Source organism: Dendropsophus ebraccatus, chromosome 6, assembly GCF_027789765.1.
Source record: "Dendropsophus ebraccatus isolate aDenEbr1 chromosome 6, aDenEbr1.pat, whole genome shotgun sequence".
Lineage (NCBI taxonomy): Eukaryota > Metazoa > Chordata > Amphibia > Anura > Hylidae > Dendropsophus > Dendropsophus ebraccatus.
Genome location: NC_091459.1, coordinates 22082487 through 22100055, shown reverse-complemented (window position 1 = coordinate 22100055; position 17569 = coordinate 22082487). Strand labels below are relative to the sequence as shown.

Sequence of the window (17569 nt, the reverse complement as noted above, 5' to 3'; positions counted from 1 at the left end):
TTTTTCCAACTCTGGATAACCAGTTTAAAGGGAATCTGTCAGCACCCGGACCAGAGCCAAGGTGCTAACAGTGTAGTGTAGGTGACTGGCCCCTTGCGATCATGGTACCTGTAGTAAATGCAGTACATTCTGTACAATCTATAAGCAGTAAATATGCATCAAAGAGAGGGAGGGGGAAGTAGTGGTGAGGCGTGCCAATGTGCGGCACAAGCCACTACTCCTCTTTGACTCTTGATTACAGTGGGAGATCCAAGATTGTATAGAGTCTACTGCACTGACGTACTTACTACAGGTATCACAAGGTATCACATGCTCACAAGGGGCCAGCCACCCGCACTACACTATCACCTTGGGTACGGTCTGGGTGCTGACAGATTCCCTTTAAATGCATTATACAGAATTAGAAAAAGCAAAGCCACACTCTCACAAAAAACAGCACCACCCCTGTCCCAAGGTGGTATTGCAATTAAGCTCCATGCACTTCATGGGAACAGCACTGAAAACCGCACCCAATCTGGAGACAAGAGTTATGCACTTTATGGAAGAAAGCGGACATGTTTTCCAAAGCCTGAATAACCCCTTAAACCTTCAAGCTGTTCACAAGAGCTTATAATCTATGAAAATCCCTCACAAAAAGAAACAACTAAAATCAATACAAGTGTATGACAGTTCCAGTAGTGTCCGAAAGAAAGGAATAATACCACAAAACCTTTAAGATTATTGCCAAGAATGAAAGAACATGTGACATACCTTCCACAATCCTCTCATCAATATCTTGCCCAGAACCATAGGATTCCGTCAGATACCTGTAAATGGTAACATGTGACAAAATTAACATATATACACACACACACACACATATTATATATATATATATATATATTTTTATTTTTTTTTTATAACTGCCAACTTCTAAGAGAAAAAAATCTCAACTTTCTTTAATTTTATGTGGGCTGACAATTTCTTTAAAAAGATTCTGTCAGTAGACCTGACCTATCTAAGGGTAGCATAAACTAGTGACAGAGACTGGTGGCCTATAGCGCTGCTTCGGTCCCTCAGGGTCCCCTTCCTGGTTAGAGAAAGGATGTGGGACGCGGCGTTTCAGGAAAACCACTACAGCCACGGACTGGCTGAGCAGGCCTGGAACACTAGGTCTTTCTGCCCAGACTTCTTTTTTAAAGTGTCACTGTCGTTTAATTTTTTTTTTTTCCAGGAATCAATAGTACAGGCGATTTTAAGAAACTTTATTTAATTTATTGGCCGAAAAATGCATTTTTATCATGAAAAAGCAGTTTGAAGCTCTCTCACCTGTCTTTATGGTTATCTATGGAGAGGGGAGGGGTGGAGGGAGATGAGGCACCAAAACAGGACAACAAAGATTTAATTTACAGCTACATCACTGGGCTATCTCCTCTGAAGTCAGCACTGACCTCTCTGACTTATGAATACTAGGTTTCTCACAGCTCCTGCTGTGTAATCCTTTGTTCTCTGCTCTCCGCTGGTGACTAATCTCCCTCCTCCCCCTTCCCCTCTCCATAGGATACACAGGGCTTGACAGATGTAAAGGAGTCGAGATTTCCTGATAATGAGCAGTGAATGAGAGAGGGGGGGGGGGCTGGGGAAAGTCTTTTTGAATGCAGATAATGGCATATTTGCCTAATAAACCCAACTACAAAGTTTCTTAAAATCGCCTGAATTCTGCAAAACACACGACAGTGACACTTTTACATGGTCTGGATTTGTATTATATAAAAAGGAAAAGTTATAAAAATTGTGATGCCAGAAAGCTCCTTGTAGAAAATTCATCTTGATTCTCTAGAATGTCAGATGTTAGATTCTCTAAATGTAATAATCAATCTAGGCAGGACAGAAATATCGGACATCAGAACAATATTAAAAGCTGCTTTGGAGGCCATCGCTTTAGCAGAGACACCTCTCCTCCTCGAACCCATGGTTCTCCACCTGCTGTAACCATCAAGCCAATCTCTATCTTAAGGCAGCCATCCACCTTTAATAACTGATGGCCACCACCTGTCCTCCCCATACACAGGAATGGTCAGCACGGCCGAGCATTCCTGTATTCTCAATGGGGACAGTGATCATTCTAGAGAGCTCCATACACCTAAAGTCTTGGCGATTTCAAACAACCGCTATGACAAACGATCTTAAATCATTCACCCTATTACTCGTTCTTGCACTCGTCCTCTCCTGACTGATAGACATGTTACTACACTGAACGATGTTCGAATGATTTGCGAGCGTTCAACAATAAAAATAGGCCAGATTCTATCAAACAATCAACAAATTCTCGTTGATCGTTTAATCGTTGAAACGATTATAGTTTAAATCCGAACAATGTAACGATTTTTTGAACGATAATCGTCCCGTGTAACGCAGCCCTAAGATGTACAGTATGGGAACCTTTACAGGCTATCAAAATCGAAAATTATAACTGGAGGACCCAACAGATCTAGCCTAAGGGTGCCTTTACACCTACCGGATCCACAGCGGATCTCACTTCTGCGGATTCAAAGCGAGAACCGCTGCGGATCCAGTATCAATTCACCCCTATGATAGCACATATTCGCAGCGGGATTGACATCCCGCTGAGAATATGTGCTTTAACTCCCTGGTGCCCGCAGCCCCGCCGTCGCATCCCCCCCATCCCGGCCACATCCCCCCCATAAGCCCACCCCCAGGCCGCCGCCGCCCGCATCAGATCAGCTGAGCGGGACCGGAGCCGGGAGCCTCACTGCAGCCGTGCCGCCGAGCAGGTAATGTATGCTCGCGGCGGGCCGGAGATGGGCTGATGGGGGCATGTGGCTGGGATGGGGGGGATGTGCCGCCGCCGGGGATGGGGGATGCGACGGCGGGGCTGCAGGCACCAGGGAGTAAAAGCACATATTCACAGCGGGATGTTAATCCCGCTGCGAATATGTGCTATCATAGGGGTGAATTGATAACGGATCCGCAGCGGTTCTCGCTTCGAATCCGCAGAAGTGAAATCCGCTGTGGATCCGGTAGGTGTGAAGGCACCCTAAAGGCTCTCCTTCACAAGTTCTTGTCTTAAGGCCCTATTACACGGAAAGATTATCGGTTGTATTCACACGATATCGGCCGTCGCGGCTGTTAATCGTCCCGTGTAATAGAAAGTAACGATCAGCCGACATGAACAAAGACGGCTGATCGTTGCTGTCCTTTGTCTATCAACATGTTGAAAGACAAACAACGATAGCAGCGATCTGCTGATGTCTCTCCGTGGAATAGGAGCGGTGGCAGCAGACTGACGCTATCATCTTGGGGCTGCCGGATGCTCTAGAGATCACCTGTGCAAACCCCCCCCCCCCCCCCCCCCGCACCTCCTGTACTTACCCGCTTGCTACCGGCGCGTGTAATAGCGGTGGCAGCAAGCGGGGAACGAAGAGCAAATGAGCGCAGACAGGGCTCATATGCTTCTCACAGTCGCCCCGTGTAATAGGGGCTTTACCCAAACGGTCAAGATGTAATAATAGCTTTGTTTAGAATACAAAAAAATGCCACTGTAGCTTCATAAAAAGTTATGGAAAGTGTGCCTTTTAAAAAGGTAGCAATTTGGAAATAAATTTATTACGCCGCTCTTTGTCTCTCAGCTTTAATTTGATGACCTCCCCGGGGCTATCTGCTATCATTCTACCTCCATAGGTCATACCTTCATAATATCATTGAATAGATGAGCAAGCTTAAATGTGTTTTCAGATAAGAGGGGACATTAATAGGAAGTATTTGGCATTTATTATCCCTTCGTTTATAGAAGGAAGCCTTTGAATAACGACTTATCACTTTTTTTATAGCTTGAGGGTAGAGTTCCCGTTTAGAAGACGACTGAGTGTCATCGACGGAAATAGTTGTAAATGAACGATAATGGCCAACTTGAACATCAGAGATACGGCCACTTGGTCTCAGGGCCTGGGCTTATTGTTCAATTAGTAAGATGAAGATTGCTGGTGACAAAGGGCATTACCATTGCATCCTATTCAAGACATTGTAAGGAACAAAAACCATGATAGTATAAAGAGACATTAAGAGAGGAATAAAGGAGAAAATAATGGACAAGTAAACTAGGGAGGCATAAAACATGTAGGGTACAATAGAAACTACACAAAAGGAGTGTGCAGATTACCGTACTTCTTGCAAGGTGTACTGCGCTAATAGCGTAACACATTTTGCAAGGGATGTAGCTACAACGGTATAATTATTAAATAGAACCTATAATCAACCCAAAATTAAGTTAAAGGAAAAGTCCGGAAAATTTTAAAAAATTGTCAGCTGTCAACAATGATTAGTTACCTCTCCCTGTGCTCGCGAAGCGCCATGCCACAGCCTCCGGGATCCCCGCTGGAAGGCATTTCCCACCCCCACCCAGAGTTCTGATGACTTTACAAATGCCTGAGTGATGGACTGCCTGCTCAGCCAACCAGTGACTGCAGCGGTTTCCTGCCCCAGTAATTGACTGGCTGAGCGGGCAGTCTATCAACCTTGTTGTGATGTTGGCTGTGAAGGAGATCCCGGAGTCCCGCAGAGATCCCGAAGCGCTGCAAAGGCATGGGGAGAGTTGAGTAATGATTGTTTATTATGTTCCTGTTGTTTGGGGGGAAAAAATTAACCCGCCGGCAGCTTGCAGGGGGAGGGGGGAAATTGATTACAAGTTACAACTTACCTTTCCCTGTGCCCTTGGTGAGAGGCTGCGGGACTTACGTTGCCGCTCCAGTCACCGATTGGCTGAGCGGCCAGTCCATCAGCCGGGACATTTCCCCCCCAAATCATAACGTCATCACAACTTGGGGGAAAACACTCAGGGCCGCTCCAGCCGCAAGCATGGGAAGAGGTAAATTTTCACTTGTAATCAATTTCCCCCCTTCCCCTGCCGGCTTTGAGAAAACGCCGGAGTTCTCCTTTAAGTCCTTCAGCATTTTGCAGGGAAACATGGTTTACCGGCTGTATTACCGGTATATATTCGGCCCAAAAAGGTGGCAACAAGTCTTTAGAAATAACCAAACATTCATTTATCAGCCTAACAGAAGCTAATGTTATACATTTCATGTAGTGTAATTATCGTAGTTATACTGCTTCCTAATGAACCGGTTTGGTTCCATTATAAAAGCTGCTCTCATATAAGTTTTAGAAGGACGATAGATAGATAGATAGATAGATAGATAGATAGATAGATAGATAGATCTTAAAAAAAAAACTTAATATTAATTGTTTTTGGCTGGTGGGTCAGCATGTCTGCATTAAGACTATAAATATAAATAAATATGGGGAACTGGAATACCCAGGAGCACAACATAAGTTCTGACATTGACACATTACAGTACAGTAGTATGTCTTACTCATTTACATGGGCAATAATTAAATCTTTTAATGTCACTTGACAACCCCTTAAAACCACTCACTGCTTAAGTGGATTAAAGGGGGAAGTTCGGCAGCAAACATTTTTTTTTCAGAGTCTGGGAGGAGGTAGCTGAACCTAACTATATGCATCTACCTCCCTGACTCCCTGAGCCGGGAACCCAATACGGCCGCTGATTGGCTGAGCAGGGCTGACACGTCACAACTCGGGTTTATGCTCAGACCAGGAAGCGTCCTGGGGAGTGGGAACTAAAGGGGCAGACAATGGACCCCAGCGCTGGGGTCGGGGAGGTAGGTGCATGTAGTTAGGTTCAGCCACCTCCCCCCCGGCACTTTAAAAAAACATATTGGGTACCGGACATCGCCATACTGTACTGTACACTGTTACCCCTTCTACCTTTACTGGCTATTAAAGGGGTAGTCCACCCAAAAAAAAATTCTTTCAAATCAATTGGTGCCATAAAGTGCCAGAGATTTGTAATTCACTTCTATTAAAAAAATCTTAAGTCTTCCAGTACTTATCAGCTGCTGTGTGTCCAGCAGGAAGTGGTGTTTTCTTTCCAGTCTGACACAGTGCTCTCTGCTGCCACCTCTGTCCATGTCAGGAACTGTCCAGAGCAGCAGCAAATGCCCATAGACAACCCCTCCTGCTCTCTAGACTGGAAATAATACAACTTCCTGTTGGGCATACAGCAGCTGAAAAGTAGTGGAAGGCTTGAGATTTTTTAATAGAAGTAAATTACAAATCTCTGGCACTTCATGGCAGCAGTTGATTTGAAAGAATTTTTTTTTTGGTGGACTACCCCTTTAAGGTAAAAATTAAGCCAGTTTGCCTATTTATATGGTATACCAAATTATTCAGCACTCTGTCTGCAAACACTTGAGGGACTAATACTATACCAACTAGGATGAAGATATGAAGTAAACATACTCTATATAATATGAACAATTAAGAAGTGGTCATTTAAATTGCTGTACACAAACCTTAGCACAAACTTTGTATTTTCTGTCTTGCCGGCTCCCGACTCTCCCGACACGATGATTGATTGGCTCATTTTCAAAACCTTCATGTCTCGAAAGGCCTTATCAGCTGGAACAAAAGTATTTTTAATAAGCGGCACTTTAATGCTTCAGCAACTTCAACTGACAGAAGTTATTTCCTCTAAGCACACTCCAAAAGAAGGCTAGACTCTTCAATGGTACAGTGGAATCAAAGTTTTCCTTCAAAATGCTTAAATTTCAATGGTGGACAGTGTCAGATAGGAGGGGCTTTATGGCAGTAGGGCCTCCTCTTCGAAGAGAGGGATGGGGCCTAACTGCCATGAAGCACCGCCTAGGTGACACTGTCAGCCTATGAAAAATCCTGCAGCAGTCAGGGGCAGGGGAAAATTAATTAAATAAATTAATTAACTTACCTTTCCCCGTGCCCTTAGTGAGCGAAGGGACTGGCCTCAGGAACCCCACCAGGCTCCAGGATCTCTGGAGCGGACACTTCACGACCCGGCTGATGGACTGGCTGCTCAGCCAATCAGTGACTGGGACAGGACGCTGCTCCAGTCCCTGATTTGCTGTGCGGCCTGTCCATCAGCTGGGACAGGCCTTTTTCCCACGCGGTGTAATATCACAACTCGGGGGGGAAAATGCCTTCTGGTGGGAATCCCACGGCCGGACCCGGCGGTCACCACAGTAACCGGGTTAAGTTAGTACTTAATTTTCCACCTTTAAGAACAAACAGATGTGTTGTAACAAATAAACCATTGTCCATTTCATGCTGCCCCTTTAAAATTTAAAAATACAAATGACTAAATATTAAACATAAAACACACAAATATTACCAAGCAAAACGAGGCAGCAATTATACATACCTATTGCATATACATGTGGTGGCAAAGTTCCAAGCGATTTACCCTGGTACTTTTTAATGAAGTCAGATGAATAAAGTTTTGGGACATCAAAATATGGATTTACTGCAATCAAAATGTTGGCCACATAAGTCTGTTTATTAACAAAAGAAAAGGAAAAAAAAATAAAAATCAGGCGCAAGAAAAACGTTAACATTTTATAAAAAAAAGTCTGATTTGAAAATGAATTTCATTTCTAAATGAGCACTGTCACTTTAAAAGAAAACTTTTGCTATGTCGTAGAGACTAGTAAAAAGTTTTGACCAGTTGGGGTCTGCATATTCTCTCCCAACTCTGCTCTAGGTAACCGAGACAGAATACCAGTATAAGTCACAGGCACAGAGAGCAGTCTATGGAATGGTCAAGGTCTGAAGACTTAGATCAAAACTTTTTAAGTGTCTCTATGACATGTCCAAAGTTTGACAGATACACTTTAAAAAAGTGTGGCATGTTTGATGTGTCTGTAGTACTACTGAGAGACAGTTTCCCCCAGGTGTCCGGTCTATTCTAATCATAGCATGCATTACAACAGGTACTAGGGAATGCACAGTAAGGGTCCTATTACACGGCCCAATCATAGTGTAAACTAGAGTTTACCAAGCAATTACTCAGGCAGACTATCGAGCAGCAAGGGCTGCACGGACATCATTAGCGATGTCCGTGCAGACCTTGCCTTTAGTATAAAATAATATTTACTTACCTTACCATGTTCCCGGGTATCCTTGGGCCTTCACTGGTCTCTGCAGCTGCAGCTCTGCCTTTTGTTACCTTCTAGTTCAAGCTCTGCACTGCAGCCAATCACTCGTTGCAGTCCGATCTCAGCCAGTGATTGGCTGAGCGGCCTGTCACTGCAGGGAAGAGAAGGCAGAGCTGCAGCGGGAGACAACGGGGAGGGCCCGAGAACACTGGGAAATGTGGTAAGGTAAGTAAATACTTTATTATTTTCTAATATAATCATCAGCCGTCAGTCATTCATCACTATTACACAAAGCGATGCACGCCCGACGATTTTAGGTCTGGACCTAAAGAAACGATCCGCCTATGATCATTTCATCGGCTGATCGTTGTCTCTATCACTGCATTTACACGAAGCGATAATTCGCCCAATTGATCGTTTAAGGATTTTGAAGCAACGATTTGGTTTTTATAACGATCAGCGTTTACACGAATAAATAGTTAGAAAAATCGTAAGAAAATTCGTAATAAAAATCGTTATTGCGAGCGTTTTTACATAGCGTGAATCTTTGAAAGACTGTTTAAAGCAATCTGCAATTTTTTTGCGAACGACCAACGACTATTTGAGAACATGTTGAAAGATTGCTTGATCGTTCGCTGTGTTTACACAAGCCGATTATCGCTTGAATGCGATCGTTATAGCGGAAATTAAACAGATAATCGTTCCGTGTAAACGCAGCATTTTACACAATGATTCAGTCAATTATCGCTGTGTGTAATAGGGCCCCAATGCTCCTTACTGTCCTTGATGACTTTCCGATACCGTGATCCCAAACTGAAGCTAGAGTACCGAGCACTGAGAATGTAGTATTATACAGAATAAAATATCCAAACTAAACAAGACCCTGTAGGTGAAGCAGATGCAAAGAAAAAAAAAAGAAGGTAAAACGTGGTCACTGGGTGTCAATTACTATTATTTCTCTTAGGAAACACTCAGTATTGCAGCTGTCATTGTTTTGGCAGATGGTGAGATTACTTCTGTAATTTGGTCAGAATTAATTAAGACCAATTAGGTAACCTGATCGTAGTATAAAAGATTAAGCCTGTCATCCGAATCGGGAGGTGCTAACCGAGACTTGTCTACACTCAGCTTAAAAACAAGGAAGAAGGGAAAGAAGTTTGTCAAGAGCCACATTAGTAAGCTGACGAGACGGTCCCCTTTAAGAGGCAGTCGCCAATTTGTCATCAGCTTTGCTTTAGGCCAACACAGCTTTGGATTTCAATAGGTTGAAAAAATGTTATTTTAGTGTTCACAGCAAATTCTCCACACCTGGACTATATAATACAGTACAAAAATAGATAAGTTAGTAGTCCTTGTATATGGTGTTCTCTACAGTTAGTTAACAGCACCAGAGATTTCTGGTAAAAGATCAATCATGTACTGACTCTACCTACAGAACAGATATAGGGGGGTTTCCATTAGAGTGCCAGGTATCAAACACTTAAAGGGGTATTCCGGTAATTTTTTTTCTTTCATATCAACAGGTGTTAGAAAGTTCTATAAATTTGTAATTTACTTCTATTTTAAAATTACCAGTCTTCCAGTACTTATCAGCTGCTGTATGTCCTGCAGGAAGCGGTGTATTCTTTCCAGTCTGAGGGTATGTGCACACTTCGGAAAAGAGACGTAAAATCCGTTGCAGAAACCGCCGCTCGCACCTGCCCGTGGACTGTGGAGCGTGCGTCGGAGCACGTGTCATAGACTTCATTCTATGCAAGGCCGGATTCTGTAGTCCGTCGAAAGAAGTGGAATTTACGTCTCTTTTCCGAAGTTTGCACATACCCAGACAGAGTGCTCCTCTGCTGACATCTCTGTCCATGTCAGGAACTGTCCAGAGCAGCAGCATATGCCCACAGAAATCCTTTACTGCTCTGGACAGTTCCTGTCTTGGACAGAGATGGCAGCAGAGAGCACTGTGTCAGACTAGAAATAGTACACAACTTCTTGCAGGACATACTGCAGCTGAAAAGTACTGAAAGACTTTAATAGAAGTAAAATGCAAATCTCTATATCTTCCTCAGAGCAGCTGATTCGAAGGGGGGGGGGGGAATCACAGGAGTACCCCTTTAACCAATGTTGACACAAGTGGAGTGGTAGCACACTTATAAGGGGGAGATTTATCAAACATGGTGTAAAGTGAAACTGGCTCAGTTGCCCCTAGCAACCAGAGTTCACTTTACAAAGAGTCTGTGAGGAATGAAAGGTGGAATCTGATTGGTTGCTAGGGGCAACTGAGCCAGTTTTACTATACACAATGTTTGATAAATCTCCCCCTTAGAGCCAGTTCACACTGAGTAAACACGGCGCAATTCCGCCGCGGAGCGCTCTACGGCGGAATCCCGCCGTGCTCAGTGTGCTGCTTTGAGTGAATGGGAGAGCGCGCGCTTCTCGGCTCCCTCTCCTTTCTCCTCAAAGAATAAACATGTTCATTCTTTGAGCGGAAAGCGGCAGTAGCGGACAGGCACACGCTCTCCCATTCACTCAAAGCAGCACACTGAGCATGACAGGATTCCGCCGCGGAATTGCGCCGTGTTTACTTAGCGTGAAGTGGCCCTAAGAATAAACATGTTCATTCTTTGAGTGGAGAGGAGAGGGAGCGGAGGAGCGCACGCTCTCCCATTCACTCAAAGCAGCACACTGAGCACGGCGGGATTCCGCCGTAGAGCGCTCCGCGGCGGAATTGCGCCGTGTTTACTCAGTGTGAACTGCCTCTAAGGGGGAGATTTATTAAACATTGTGTATAGTAAAACTGGCTCAGTTGCCCCTAGCAACCAATCAGATTCCACCTTTCATTCCTCACAGACTCTTTGTAAAGTGAAAAGTGAACTCTGATTGGTTGCTAGGGGCAACTGAGCCAGTTTCACTTTACACCATGTTTGATAAATCTCCCCCTTATAAGTGTGCTACCACTCCCCTTGTGTCAACATTGGTTAAAGGGGTACTCCTGTGATTTTTTTTCCCCCTTTCGAATCAGCTGCTCTGAGGAAGATATAGAGATTTGCATTTTACTTCTATTTAAGTCTTTCAGTACTTAATTGTGCCGTGTTTACTCAGTGTGAAACGGCCCTTAGAGTGTAACTGGAATATTTTTGTTGGTGCACACCTGTGCAGGAAAAATGTCTCCCAGGACCTTCCCACTTAGTAATTCGGGTGGCTCTGTGGCATACTTCTTTTTTTCTGCCTCCTACCTCATTGGCCTGAGGAAGGGTATTGCCCCAGAAACACTGCTACAGTTTTATGCTTCAGCTGCTTATATGCTATAGTGCTTTAATTTATGCTTCAGTTACAGATACCACTTTGCAGTAAAATATCAGTTTTTTTTCCCTTGAGACTCTGAAAAAAAATTGCAGCAAAAAACAACCCAGTAAAACTGCACTGTGTGAACACAGGCTAAGAATAGGCAACGGTCACCTATTGCACCTACTTGCACCTATTCTTAACAAACGTACAGAAAATAAACTGGTCATAAATAGACTTACATATATTTTATCTTTACTGTATCGAACTTTAATGTTGTGAAGGAGGGTGGCTTCATTGAGATACATCAAAGAACCTGCAACAAAACAGACAGAGAATTATTAGCTTAAGGGTGCCTTCACACCTACCGTATCGCAGTAGAAAATCCGCTGCAGATCCGCAGCGGATTTGACAGTGCGTATTTAATGCTGTGTTCATTCATTTAGTTAAATCTGCTGCGGATCCGCAGCGGATTTTCTACTGCGATACGGTAGGTGTGAAGGCACCCTAAAAGGGAAGAAATCAGTACGATTGTGCTGATACGGCTCCCAGCTGCACCCTACACATCTAGGATGCGGCTCCCCTAGCAACGGGTAGCGTCTGCTGGGATATCTTTATATAACTAGTGGCAACTAGTCATCGGGGTGGAAAGCTGCCGTGACTAGTCATAACTCCGCCTGTCAGCGTGAAGTGCGGGGATGATTGACAGGCAGATGAAACCTTGATCCAAACTTTACTATAGGCAGGGGCGTAGCTAAGATTCACAGGGCCCCATAGCTAAAAATTTCAAGAGGCCCCACCTCCCCTACGCACAACACAAAGCACTGCGCATTTATCGGCTTTACTGCTGGTGCACTGGTAACCCCTGACCTCTGCACAGAGCTCTCCACATTTCCCTTTCCTACTTGATTGCCAGCTGGAGAACAGAGGTCAGAGGTTATCAGTGCAGTGAATCAGAGATCTCTGTCTTCTGCTTGTTAACCCTTTTTTTGTGTTGCAGCATGTAAGTAAACATTGGGTCACTTACAGACTGCAGTACATAAGGGGTTAAACAGAAGAACACACGCTCTTACCTTTTCCCCGGGCCCCCTTCCTGCACAGGCCCCATAGCAACTGCCTACCCTGCCTCTATGGTAGCTACGCCACTGATAATAGGTACATAAATTACAAGGGATCCAGCTCTATGGCAAGACAGAAACATTACTTGAATGAATATGAAGGCGAAATAACCTCCCTAATGGGATACGTCATATACGATATAATAATGGAACTGGACTTTGCAATTAAGTAACAATTACCTTCCAAACGAAGGTACGTAATAACTATAAAGACCAATTCCCTGTTAATAGGTAACTTACCCGGAAAGGATTAGTGATTTAACCAGAGCAATGGCATATTAACGCTAAATAACCCTGTGTGGAGTATGAATTCCACAAGAATTGTGGGATGATGGTATAAAAAAAAAACTTTATTGGGTAATCTTTTTGAGACAAAAGACAATGATGTAATGAACTGGTTAAACCAGCTAATATGCAAAAACAGCATTAAGTCATAAAATACAGTAACTACTTCCCCAACAGAGAACTGAACTATGCTGGAAACCTATACAGTATGTAGAGGGACAAACACAATGGATACTTACAGTTGTCCTCCACATGCTTAGAGGTGTCTTCTTCAGCGGGGAATACCTGATTTATAGGTGCCAAAAATGTCTGATAAAATATAATAAAATGCTCGCTGTTAGGACAATTAGCAGATATCACCATTAAACACAAAGTATAAAGGTCGTATTACCCAGTACGATAAAGACGGGAAAGTGAGCACTGACCTGTCAGGTCAGAGCTCGCTTCCCAGCTTGCTGCCTGTGCTATTACACACACAGAAAGCAAGCGGGTAGCTGCAGAATGGGCTGTCCGGACGATCCTTAAATCGTCCGAGCTGCCCATTGAAGTCAGCAGTGGTCTGCTGGCACCACTCCTATTACACAAAGTGACAAGCAGCAGATCGCTACTGTCATGATCAGGACGTCTTAACACGTTGAAAGACCATGATTAGTCGACATTGTGCATGTCGGCCAATCGTGTTCTTTTAACATGCGCTATTACACCAAATGTTTATCGGCCGCAACAGCCAGTAATCGTCTCAAGTACGGACGATAATCATTTTGTGTAATAGGACCTTAAGGGCCCTTTTATATGGCCCGACAAGTGAGCATGTACGAGAGCGCTGATCAGCAAGAGTGCCTTCACAAGACATGATCAATCATGTGGCCGGGCCACTCAAATGATTGCTGAATCAGTCGTGTGGCCACTCAAACACAGTTATCTTGGGTTTAGATGGAGAAACACTCAGACGATAACAATGACTTTACCAGCTGCCCAAATGGTCAAATGAACCGACAGGCGGGCAACTATGGGCGCTCATTCATCTGATAATCGGCTGTGTAAAAGGAACAGTGATCAGCCAAGAGGCGAGGAAACGGCCATTCGCCACCTGCTTTGATCTTTTGTGAGGCCAGTAAGATATATATCTATCCAAGCAGATTCACTAAACACTTGACTTTATGAGCTATTTTGCCTTGTGTACTTAATATTCAGGGGTGCTAATATTGTTTCCCACAGCTCAAGTTGGCATTAGAAACTAAATAAATTTATAATATTTCACTATTGGAATTCCAGTAGAAAAATAACTGTTTGGAGCAACGTAATCTCTAACGTTGTGTATTCACATTTAGAACCCAGTGAAAACTTACCTTTCCTTTTTGATTTATTGGTTCAATTGTTAAAGAGTCCGGCCCAATATCCACAATGTTACCCAGCTGAAAGCCATCTGTTGGGTGAGGAGCCCAGACTGGCTTCCCGTCCTCCATGGTGCTGTTCCACTGCTGTCACAGCTTACTAAATTAAATAAAATAAAAATAGAATATATTCATTATAATTAGATAATATTAATATTTATTTAAATAGCACCAAAAGATCCTGCAAATGTACCAGTTCCAGTAATTATTTTTCCCCCACTACCTGGTTGGCGCCAACGCGGGGATGCCATTGCCAACGCAGTGGCATGGTCCAGCGCCCCCAGTGTAATGATATCCCCTTCATGGAACGCCTGAACTAGAATCAAGCCTGGCCCATCACCAAGAGGAGGGGATATCATTACACTGGGGGTGCCAGGCCCAACTCCATTGCATAGAGAGGCCCGTGCACATGAAGAGAACGGTGCCGATCGCAGGAACTGGGCAGGCTTTTGAAAAACAAATCGCGCCACCAAGATCTCCATGCTGGCCATGACCAAAAAATTCACTACTGGAACAGGTACATTTGCTTTTATAATATAGAGGGTACATAGCTATATGGTAAAGACAAAAACCAACCACAACAGAATCACACACTAATTATCAAATCAAAGAGGGCACTGCTCCCAAGAGCTTACGGTCTATGAGGAATAGGATTGAGACAAAAGGTTAGGTCTTAGTGCAAAACATGTGACATGGGGCAGCTTATCAGTCATGGTCCTTTGATGATCTTGACTTACAACCCCCTAGTCTTGGAAGATATACTTCTGAGATGTTATAGGGGCCGCCATATTGCCAGGGCTGTTTTTAACAGCACTTAGTGACACACTCTACAGTACTTATTGACACACTTTACAGTAAGCCCCATTGGAATGGGCAGGCCTTGAGGTCTAGGCCCCACCCCCCTCAGCAGCCACTGGAATTGGCCGACCTAGAGGGGGGTGGTGCCTAATGGCTGACGAGGGGGCAGGGCCTAGACACCGATTATGTCACAGAGGGGTGAGGCCTAGGGCGACAACATGGGTTGGGCGAGGAAGCACAGTGGTCGTGAATCCACGCCCAGGTGGAACAATGATAACAGCATTTTTCACTGGACCAAGCCCCAAGAAATCTATAATTAAGCAAGGTATAAAAATGCAGAATTCAGGCTTTACAGCTGTGTAGAGAAGTCATCATACAGAATGGGGGTGACTGTGTCACTTTCCCACAGCAGATCACAGCTATGCAAATGAGATTTTAATAAATCTTTTATAGGCCCAGTTCACACTGAGCAAATGCGGCGGAATTCCTCCGCTGCTCTCGCTCATGGGAGTGACATGTCATTTCTTTGAGCGGAGAGGGGAAGAAGCAGAGACGCGCACCCGCTCAATCACTGGTGGAATTCCGCCGCATTTGCTCAGTGTAAACAGAGCAATACACTGTAGAAAAAAACATGACGAGAATTTACTGACTGTGTGAATCATCAGCTGATCGTTGATATATGTTTGGACCTATAATTGTCGGGCACAGACCGTGCATTGCTACGTGTAATAGCGGTGTGCGGCCAGCGGCTGACTATCTGCAAAGTGCATACATTACCTATCCATGGTTCAGGGCTTCTCCTGTGCTGCACTTCTTCCCAAGTCCCGCACGCTGCAGCTTCAGAGCAGCCTGTCTGAGATGACAGGCCGCTCAGCCAATCACTAGCCACGGCCAGTGATTGGCTGAGCGGCCTGTCAGCTCAGACAGGCTGCTCTGAAGCTGCAGCGTGCGGGACTTGGGGAGAAGCAGAGCGCAGGAGAAGCCCTGAACCATGGATAGGTAATGAATGCAGTTTAAACAAGGGCTGCAAGGACATCGGTAACGATGTCCATGCAGCCCTTGTTAAATTATTATCGGGCCGTGTAATAGGCCCAGTAAACAAGCGCCAATCTAGCAGATCAGCGCTCGTTTACATCGGGCTGTGTAATAACACCCTTAGTGATGCCCTATGTGTAGCACACAGCACACCTTACTCCACCCAACCACCAACACTGTTCCTGTATCAGGAGCCAGGACACTTACAGACTTTGCTGGCAGCGATATCCACTGGTTTTTAAAAGGTTTAGTTAGTACAGGGCTCCATTATAAAAGCCAATTGTACAGAGTAGCGGCAGGTAATATCACAGCCAAGTTAGCACAGTAGTCCGGACAGACTTGGGAGAGGTTGACAAACAAACCTCATCCACCACCAGCAGTTTATGATTAGGTGTTTCCACACCTCATTATTATTAGTCGGCATTTATAACCACAGCATTATACTGTGTGCCAAGTGAGTACACAGGCAATACGCAAGCCTGAGTCATCCACTGAAACCGAAAATGAGCCCAGGATTTCCAGTACTGATAGGACATGGCCTAGTGCGGATTGTGATTGGGGTACGGATTACCAATGGAAGTCTATGGTATACGTGTTTTTTACAGACGTCACGAATGTGACATCCGTGACGTCCGTAAATAAGACAGATCAAATATATGCAAACTAGGACTATTCACAATTTATGGAAAGGGATGCAATACGGATGAATTTATACAGACCATGGAGTAAAAATAGTGGGAGGTTTTGCGGTTCCGAAAAATTACTGAACATGTGAATGAGGCTTTAGGGTCCTATAAGACAAAGCGATTTTTAACGATTATCAATTTACGATAAACAATCGCAAACTAGATTGTTTATCGTTAACCTGAAATCGTTCATCTTATTGCATAGAACGATAGTCGTTAGTTCTGATTGTTACAACGATCATGACCAAAATTGTTTACTCCGTCTGATTCCAGCACAAGGAGGAACGATTGGGAACTACACTGACCGATTACTGAACGAATGCGGAATTACAGCGAATGATTAGCAAACTATTAACAATGATTTTAGGATCAGTTCTAAATCAACGATCAACGAAATACGAGCGATTTTTCGATCATTGTCTGCAATTACACAGGACGATTATGGTCTAAATTCTATTGATATAGTGATTTTCCGCACGATAATCGTCCAGTGTAATAGGGCCCTTAAGGCCCTACTACACGGGCAGATTAAGAGGAGTAAGCAAGCGCCAAGCCCCTGCTTGCTCCTCGCTCCCTGTCTGTGCGTGTAATAGTAGAGAAGAAAATCTTGGAACTCACCAATTGGAGTTATGCTTGTTTATTTATGAACAAAACATAATAAATTACAGGAGGATGCGTTTCGGCATAAACCCTTATCAGCTGCGTGTAATAGTGCCAGCAGCATGCGGGAACATGAGTGTGGGGGGGGGGGGGGGGTTGTTGTGCATGGGGGCAGCCCATAGGAGATTCCGTCGGTCTCCTGCTACCGCTCCTATTGCACGGAGCGACAGCAGCAGATGGTTGCTAGGCTTATAGTTTGTGTTTCAGCTTGTTAAAAGACAACAATCAGCCTGTTGACATCGAATACGGCCGATAATCGCTTAGGGTCCTATTCCACGGGGCGAGGAGGGCCCGATCAACGATGTAAACGAGCGGCGATCTGCTAGATCGA

The 17569-nt window shown here is 44.4% G+C and overlaps 1 protein-coding gene across 5 annotated transcripts in view; it reads right to left on the bottom strand.

The window, feature by feature from the left end:
* Nucleotides 1-17569, bottom strand: part of MYO6 (myosin VI) — a 208312-nt gene that overhangs the window by 147881 nt on the left and 42862 nt on the right. For all 5 annotated transcript variants that reach the window (XM_069974661.1, XM_069974662.1, XM_069974663.1 and 2 more), the window contains exons 2-7: nucleotides 14015-14159; nucleotides 12905-12974; nucleotides 11505-11578; nucleotides 7254-7383; nucleotides 6373-6478; nucleotides 751-806 (exon numbers count right to left, since the gene is read on the bottom strand). In XM_069974661.1, the coding sequence (XP_069830762.1) occupies nucleotides 751-806; nucleotides 6373-6478; nucleotides 7254-7383; nucleotides 11505-11578; nucleotides 12905-12974; nucleotides 14015-14131 (553 nt within the window). In that variant the 5' untranslated portion in view covers nucleotides 14132-14159. The remainder of the gene's footprint in view (nucleotides 1-750; nucleotides 807-6372; nucleotides 6479-7253; nucleotides 7384-11504; nucleotides 11579-12904; nucleotides 12975-14014; nucleotides 14160-17569) is intronic.